The 8,495-nt window shown below is 46.2% G+C and overlaps 2 protein-coding genes across 2 annotated transcripts in view; one reads left to right on the top strand and one right to left on the bottom strand.

The window, feature by feature from the left end:
* Positions 1-7,480: 7,480 nt before the first annotated feature.
* On the bottom strand, positions 7,481-8,132 carry LOC115295856 (histone H2B type 1-A-like). Its single transcript, XM_029944148.1, has one exon. It carries the CDS (start codon positions 8,073-8,075, stop codon positions 7,695-7,697), a length of 381 nt encoding a protein of 126 aa, XP_029800008.1. The 5' UTR covers positions 8,076-8,132; the 3' UTR covers positions 7,481-7,694.
* A 197-nt stretch (positions 8,133-8,329) lies between these two features.
* Positions 8,330-8,495, top strand: part of LOC115296182 (histone H2A type 1-C-like) — a 185,542-nt gene continuing 185,376 nt past the window's right edge. Inside the window, exon 1 of the mRNA XM_029944672.1 lies at positions 8,330-8,493. Within this exon, the coding sequence (XP_029800532.1) occupies positions 8,355-8,493 (139 nt within the window). The 5' untranslated portion in view covers positions 8,330-8,354. The remainder of the gene's footprint in view (positions 8,494-8,495) is intronic.

The raw sequence follows: 8,495 nt of genomic DNA, 5'->3' as shown, positions 1-8,495 counted from the left end.
ATTTGCATCCCTCTCTCTCCCCAGCTCTCTTTCCCCCTTCCCCTCCCCCTGGTCCTCCATTAGGTTTCTCCTGTTCTCCTGTTAGACCTATGAGTGCAAACATATCATATCTGTCCTCTGCCTGACTTATTTTGCTTAGCATGACACCCTCAAGGTCCATCCACTTTCCTACAAATGGCCAGATTTCATTCTTTCTCATTGCCATGTAGTACTCCATTGTATATATATATATACATATACCACATCTTTTTTTAGATATAATTTTTTAATAGTTTATTGTCAAATTGGTTTCCATATAACACCCAGTGTTTTTCCCCACAAGTGCCCCTCCCAAGACCATCACCGCCCCCCCTTCAGCCCTCGGTTCATTTTCAGTATTCAAGAGTCATGGTTTGTGTCCCTCTTTCTCCCCAACTCTCTTTCCCCCTTCCTCTCCCTATGGCCCTATGTTAGGTTTCTCTACTTATTTTAAATGAATTAAAAATCTGTATATGCTTTCTTTGCATGAAATAAACTTTAGTACCACTTGATAAATCAACCTGCAGTAAAAACTCAATAAAAAGTGCCCCACACCTGTGCGCACAGTGAGAAGGCCTCTGTAAGACCCTTGCCTGCCTCAGTGGGGGGCCCGCACCCACGTGATGAAGACCAGCAGCAGCTCATCGGGGACCCCAGTTGCTCCAGGAGGACTGGGAAACAGCAGATGGCACATAGCCCCCCCATCCCATGGACTGTGTGACCGCTCTGCAGGGCACCCTGCTTACCCGAAGTCTCTCAGGATTCTTTGGGCAAAAGAAAAGTAAGAATAGTAATAAAAACCACTCTCTTCAGACCAAACCTGATACACCTTTTACCTCACATTATGTTTCAGCAAATACTGGGAAGTACCAAATGGACAAGTTGGTGCAATGTCGCTCATCACAATACCCAAAGGCACAGACATTTCAGGATGGGATGATCGGAGTGCTGGCTCCGATGCCCCATCACCTCATTCTTCTCCACATCCTGACTCAATCCTCATGCTGGTTACAAGTCCAAGTGTCCATGCAGATGGGACAAAGGCTGGAAGAGACCTTCTCTTTTACTGGGTCTCTGAGAGCAAGAAACACCTTCCCTGAGGACTTCCTTGTCCCCCCCCCCTTTTTTAAAGTTTACTTTGAGATAGAGTGCGAGTGGGGGAGGGGCAGAGAAAGGGAAAGAGAGAGAATCCCAAGCAGTCTCTGCACTGTCAGCACAGAGCCCAGTGTGGGGCTTGAACCCATGAACCACGAGATCATGACCTGAGCCAAAATCAAGAGTCGGATGCTTAACCAACTGAGTAACCCAGCTCTCCTATTTTCTATTTACTTTTGCATTTATTATAGTTTTACCTTAATGAAAAATTTAAAAACAGTTCCACCATTTTTCTATTTCCCAATTATTTTTTTCCAGGTTTTCTGCTATTTAACACTTCACCTTCCACTGATCCACTTTATTTTTCCTAGCCTCTTTAGCAGAGTGCTTAGTTCATAAAGTCAGTTCTCATGGTGCGTGGTTTTGATAGAAATGAATTTCAGTTACCACAGTTCAGTTAAATGACACCAACTGCCCCAAAACACAGTTCAATTGTCAATAGTGAGTAACCATATAAATTACAAACTTCATTGCTGGATCTTCAGTTCACAAGTCACTGTACAAATAACAGAGGTGCGTCATGGTCTATCATGTGACGTATCCTGTCACTTATTTTAAAATGTGTTGGTTCCTGGACACTCCGTATGTTACTCAGTCCGCACAAATAGAAAGCCTGTACGTTTAGTTGCCACTTTGTCTCTGAGTGATCACTTTACCTGACAAAAACTGATTATCAAAAGAGAGACTTGGGGGCGCCTGGGTGGCTCAGTCGGTTAAGTGTCCGGCTTCGGCTCAGGTTATGACCTCACGGCTGGTGGGTTTGAGCCCCGCATCGGGCTCTGTGCTGACAGCTAGCTCAGAGCCTGGAGCCTGTCTTCAGATTCTGTGTCTCCCTCTCTCTCTGACCCTCCCTGCTTGCACAGTGTCTCTCTGTCTCTCAAAAATAAATAAAAAACATTAAAAACATTTAAAAGAGAGACTTGGTCACCAAGATGAAAGTATAACAAACAACAAAATGAAAAGTAACCACCCTCCTAGTGGAAGTCAAGTGAAATATAAATGGAGTTCTAGAAGATAGGCTGGCGTCCTCACTGTCGGGAGACTAGCAGAGGGAAGGCGAACTTGTGGACCTAAGTTAGAAAGTGTGTGTGTCCGAAAGGAAGACGATGTTCTAGAGAAAGTGACTGGCGAAACAGCGTACTACGGGAATTCTCAAGGAGATTCCACAACACTGAAAAGACAGCAGAATAACATGTTGGACGCTGATCCAAATTTAGAAAGAGACATGAAGAGTCAGCAAGGCACGGAAAAGACGCGGACTCGACCGAGAAGGTGAACACTGCTGGCCAGATGCCAGCCCCCAAGTGCATCCTGGGCCTCAACACGCTCAAGGTCACCATGCCCACTGGTGCCGAGAACCAGTCCCAGAGGTTCTGAGACCCGATGGCTGCCCACTCCCCCAGGCGAAAGAGAGTTACTTTCCCAGCTGTCCATCAGTCAATCGCTTCAGCTCAGATAGCATGATGTCAGTTTTGTGTGAATCGATGTTAAGCTAAACCTTCGGGGCGGCTTGTTAATTTGTGATGAGTGACCGGTTCAAGTCCTAATCCCTTGTACCTTGTGAGTAAATAGAGTCTAATTCAGATGTAATTAAGAATCCTGGGAGGAGGCCATCCTAGATTTGAGGTATCCTTGTAAGAAAGGAGAGAGACATGGCAGACCCCGAGCTGCAGAACGAGGGCCGTGTGAAGGCGCAGGCGGGCAGAGGCTGGAGGGAGACTGCCCCACGCCGGGGACACCTGGCGGCCACCAGCAGCCCGGGGAGAGCGCTGGAGCGGGTCCTCCCTCAGAGCCTCACACGGGGTCAGCCCTGCAGGCCATCTGATTCCGGACCCCTGGTGTTCAAAACAGTGCGAGAGTAGATTGTTGCCCTGCGCCACCGAGCTTGTGGTAGCTTGTCGCAGGTGCCCTGGGGAAGCTGATACACGACGGAGTTTCCTGATTTGGATTCGCCCTCCAGGAAAGAGCATGACTCTGTACAAGGTCTTCAGTCTTCATCTCCAATCACATCAGGGGGCAGATGGCACAAGCGACGGGAGAAATTCTGTTTCATTGATAAAAACGATGATGATGAAGATGTGTGTTTCTGGGGCCCCCGGGGGGCTCGGTCGGTGGAGCGTCCGACTTCGGCTCAGGTCACGATCTCCCGGTTCATGGGTTCGAGCCCCGCGTCAGGCTCCGTGCCGACCGCTCAGAGCCTGGAGCCTGCTTCAATTCTGTGTCTCCCTCTCTCCGCCCTTCCCCAGCTTGTGCCCTGTCTCTCTGTCTCTCAAAAAGAAATAAGCATTAAAAAAATTAAAAAATAAATTAATTAATTAACTAACTGTAAAAAAGATGTTTCTGGCAGACACATGTGCAGGAACAGAATGGGGCACCCTGGTAACCATGGCACTCTGCCTCCAGAGAATCGGCAGCCTTGAGGAAGAAATCTAACAGCTAAAGAAGATTCAGTCACCTGATCCTAAGTGGAATATTAGTGGCATTTTGCATTCTTATTTTTATGTCATCTGTCCTCAGTCTACTTTGTGCATAAGCTGTTTGTTGGAATCCTTAAACAGGGAATCTTAATTTACTGTACTGTGGATTTCGTAGAGTTGATTCTATGTACATCTTCTTAGAAGAAATATCGAAGTACGTATTTATTTAATAATAAAACAGTGCCAGATTGAAATAGTTTCCAAATTATATTTAAAATGGTTGGTATAGTAATATTTGTGCCTCTTCATTCACACTTCAAGGAGGAAAATAACAATGACAACATTTTGAGGTTCTCCTGGGCATAAACAATGTTTCAGGAAACCTGTCCCCATGGTTGCGTGCTGGGGATACAGCTGTGATTTCCGTGGCAGGAAAGCCACCAGTGCGCCCACTCTGACGGGTCTGTTTGCCGCTCAGTAGTCAGAATTGAAAGCAAATGTCAGTTAATGGTGAGTGAAAACAGAAAGCTTTCTCCTCTAAGACTACTCCGTCAGTTGAGTGGAGAGTGGATTTTAGGGAGACAAGACTAAGAACACTGAGGTAAGAAGGGACAGTAACCCGTGTGTGTGATAGATGACAGGGTCTGGACAACAAAGGTGACAGCGGAGACGGTGGAAAGTAGTCACATAACAAAAATGTGCAGGAAATAAAACCAATGTATCTTGCACACAGACTGAAGTGGAGGTTGAACAAAGGAACCAACAAGGAGACATCCCACATTCTGGCTTGAACAGTGCTGTGAGTGGGGAGGCCCTGTGGGTACAGCGAACCATGGAGACTGAAGACACTGTCAGGGGACATTGTGAATCCCCGGGGGAGTTTTGAGGTTGTCATGCGATGTCAGAACGGTGATGCTGAGTGATAAGCAGCTGAAGCCACTGTTCCAATCCCTGGAGCGCTCGGGACCGCATACACAGATTCGTGCGTCTGCCATGGGTGCCTGGAGAGACCGTGTGGTAGAGGGTCCACTCTAGCCATGTGCGTCCACTAGCCACATGTGGTTACTGAGCGCTTGAAATGCTGCAGGTCGGAATTAAGACATGCACTGGATTTCAAAAACCTAATTTTTTAAAAATGTAAATTATAAATTTTATCTTTATGACATGATGAAATTATATTTTTTTGAAATAGAAGGGGCAGGTGAGCGAGAGTCAGAGAGAGAGAGAGAGAGAGAGAGAGAGAGAGAGAGAGAGAGAGGAGCAGGGCTCACCTGAAGTGGGGCTTGAGCTCACCTGATCCAGGACTCAAACGCACAAACCATGAGATCATAACCTGAGCCAAAGTCAGATGCTTAACCGAGTCACCCAGGTGTCCTGAAATTATATTTTTGATAGATTAAACAAATTATATGATTAAAATTAATTTCATCTTTTTTTTCTATTTTAAATGTGGTTACTGGCAAGTTTAAAGTGACATATTTGTGGCTCACATTGTATTTCTATTGGACATGTTTGAAACTTAAAACATAGGCTCTGCTGGGGCGCCTGGGTGGCTCAGTCGGTTAAGTGCCAGCTTCTGCTCAGGTCAGATCTCACGTTCGTGGGTTCAAGCCCCACGTCGGGCTCTGTGCTGACAGCTAGCTCAGAGCCTGGAGCCTGCTTCCGGTTCTGTGTCTCCCTCTCTCCCTCTGCCCCTCCCCGCTCATGCTCTTTGTCTCAAAAAAAAAAAAAAAAAATAGGCTCTGCTAAAGACATGGTAAGAGAATGAAAAGACAGACCATAGGTGAAAATATTTGAAAATCATGTATCTGATAAAGGACTTGTAACCACAACACATTTTAAAAAATGCTTGAAACTCAACAGTAAGAAAGTAAACCCAGTTAGAGAACAAGACGTTTCAGCAAAAAGATATACGGATGTCAAACACATTGGAAGATCCTCAGCATTACTGTTATTAGGGAAATATGAAGTAAGCGAGATATTACACACCTATTAGAATGGCTAAGACCTAATACGTGGCATTACCAAATGCTGAGGAGGCCGTGCAACAAGAAATCTCATGCACTGCTTGTGAGAATGCTTAATGGCACAGTCACTTTAGAGGACAGTCTAGAAGTTCCTTGTGCAGCTAAACAGCCAACCCAGCAACTGTGGTCCCGGTAATACTTTGAGGCTTGAAGGTTTAGGTCAACACAAAACCTGCACGCAAGTATTTATATTTATATTTATTTTTTAACGTTGATTTTTCAGAGAGACAGACTGAGGGGGGTGGTGCCCAGAGAGAGAGATGAAGGATCTGAAGCAGGCTCCGTAGGCTCCATGCTGTAAGTGCAGAAGCCCAATTTGGGGCTCGGACTCACGGACCATGAGGTCATTGCCAGAGTCAAAGTCAGACCCTTAACTGAGCCACTCAGGGCTTCCCAAATCTGCACACAAATATTTAAACAACTTTACTTACAATGGCTAAAAAGTAGATGCGACCAATCCCTTGAAACAGGTAACTGCAGAGACAAACTGTGGTATGTGTAACAGGGCAGTTAGTGATAAAAAGTGATATTCATCCACATTACAAAAATGGATGAATCTTAAATACATGCTAAAAAGGGAAAGAACCAGCACGAAAAATGATACCTTTCAACTAGAGTTGATAAGAATTTGGGAGCTATGCAGATACCTGCTGTTTCATAAGATACACTCAGGGCAGCCAGGACCCCTGACCAGAGACGCCGTCCCTTTCCTGTAGTGTGGCACAGATGTCCCAGCTCCGAGCTCCTTGAAGGCCCCCCATCTCCTTAGTGACTATGTGCAGAAGCATGTGACACTTCTCTCCTGTGACTTTTACTATATTTAATCCAGTGGTGCTAAAGTTTGGGTTTTTCCTCTGTGAAAATGTATATTAAATTTTTAAAAAAGGGAATAAAAATGAACAAATTGGGATTCCAGATAGACACAGTTCTCTAACTATATAATTTGATTCCTCCTTATGTCCTTTCCCATCGCCTTTATTACTCTTTGAACGAGTGGGGGAGGGGCAACAAATGACTCTCAAGGAGGTTCCTCATGGCTGGTAAAATGTGAGATCATGACCAAAGCTAAAACGAAGAGTCAGACTGTTTAGCGAATAGAATCACCCAGGTGCCCCATCACTGATCTTTTTAAAATGCTTGTGGGTTCTCTAGGAAGTGTCCACATGATTATAACAGATCTTGTACCCAAAGTCCTGTAATTTGAATACTGGGCATCCTATTTTGATAAATACCATTATGACCCAACCTGAAACAGCTTGGTATTGGAGTCCAGTAATACTACAAATGCCAATTTAATGATCCGATCACAAAAGGGAAGTGATCCTATTGTAACTTGTTATGCAAAAAGGGAGTCCATTCAACAAGTTATTTGCCAGCAGATTGTGGTTAGCCTGATTTATTGTGAATTAGGTTTCTCAAGCCCCCACCCCCCATCTGTTCAAATAGCCCAGTTTAGGGACTGCAATGAATGTTCAAATAAAAAGCAGGTCAAGAAACCCTGGTCTTTGGACCTCAAATAAGTTAATGGGCAGGTAGTCAGATTCATAGGAATTTTCACACACCAGCCCATGTAAACCAGCTGTAACCTAACGTGAGAATACTAAACTGTCCTGTTCCCAGTTCCAGACTCCTTTCCTGGGAATCAGAGGTGCTTAAGACTCCTAGAGAAAAGCCATATTCCCCCATGGCCCTCACTGCTCAGGGGAGGGCCTCTCCAAGATCACAGGATTTGAGCTTTTCTGTTCAAAGGACTCCCTCCTCTGAACTGATTCACCTAGACCTCAGGTCTCCCTGTTAAGTGAAAATGCATTAACTACCCAGTTATAAGCAGATTAAAAACAAAAAAACAGTCCAGGCAACAAATTAGTATCAAGTCATTTGAGCATTTTTTTCAAGCATATTGAATGCTGGGAGCATAGTTAACAGCAAGAAATAAAGTTTGCTTGTAAAACCAGCACTTTCTCTAGATAGAAAACATACTCAACATACACGAACTATGAGCTTACAGTCCCTTAAGAATTGTGGGTGGCCCTTAAAAGAGCCGTTGGATTGTAAAGCTGGTCTGGTGACAAGAGGTCTACTTGGCGCTGGTGTACTTGGTGATGGCCTTGGTGCCCTCGGACACGGCGTGCTTGGCCAGCTCGCCGGGCAGCAGCAGGCGCACAGCCGTCTGGATCTCCCGAGATGTGATGGTCCAGTGCTTGTTGTAATGCGCCAGGCGCGACGCCTCGCCCGCGATGCGCTCGAAGATGTCAGTGGCTAAGGAATTCATGACGCTCATGGCCTTGGACGAGATGCCGGTGTTAGGATGCACCTGCTTCAGCACCTTGTAGATGTAAATGGAGTAGCTCTCTTTCCGGCATTTCTTGCGCTTCTTGCCATCCTTCTGCCCCTTGGTCGCAGCTTTCTTGAAACCTTTCTTGGAAACGGTCGCGCTCTTCGGAATCAGCTCCGGCATGACCGTCGACCACCTCGAATACCCTCGGCAACGGACACTTGGGCAAAGCAAAGGAGGTATTTATAGGCACAGAGCTTCGTGACGTGTCGGGCAGCCAACATCTGATTGGACAAAGGCACATGAGGTGATTCCAGGAAAGTCCTCTGATTGGACACTGGATGATCAGCCAATCAGAGAGCAAATCACAACCTCTGTCTGTCTATAAATAGGCCTGGCCCGACTCCCAACGGAAACTCTTTCCGCTGGAACCTGATTGTGGAGCCTAGCTGAGCTTAGGTCATGTCCGGGCGCGGGAAGCAGGGCGGCAAGGCTCGCGCCAAGGCCCGATCTCGTTCGTCCAGAGCTGGGTTGCAGTTCCCGGTGGGCCGCGTGCACCGCCTGCTCCGCACTGGCAACTACGCCGAGCGGGTGGGCGCCGGT

Source organism: Suricata suricatta, chromosome 7 (genome assembly GCF_006229205.1).
Source record: "Suricata suricatta isolate VVHF042 chromosome 7, meerkat_22Aug2017_6uvM2_HiC, whole genome shotgun sequence".
Lineage (NCBI taxonomy): Eukaryota > Metazoa > Chordata > Mammalia > Carnivora > Herpestidae > Suricata > Suricata suricatta.
The sequence above is the reverse complement of the archived record's forward strand: the minus strand, read 5'-3'. Positions and strand labels throughout refer to the sequence as shown.

Bases quoted from the DNA above. Each gene is read 5' to 3' on its own strand.
- LOC115295856 (XM_029944148.1), bottom strand. From the start codon at position 8,075: ATGCCGGAGCTGATTCCGAAGAGCGCGACCGTTTCCAAGAAAGGTTTC.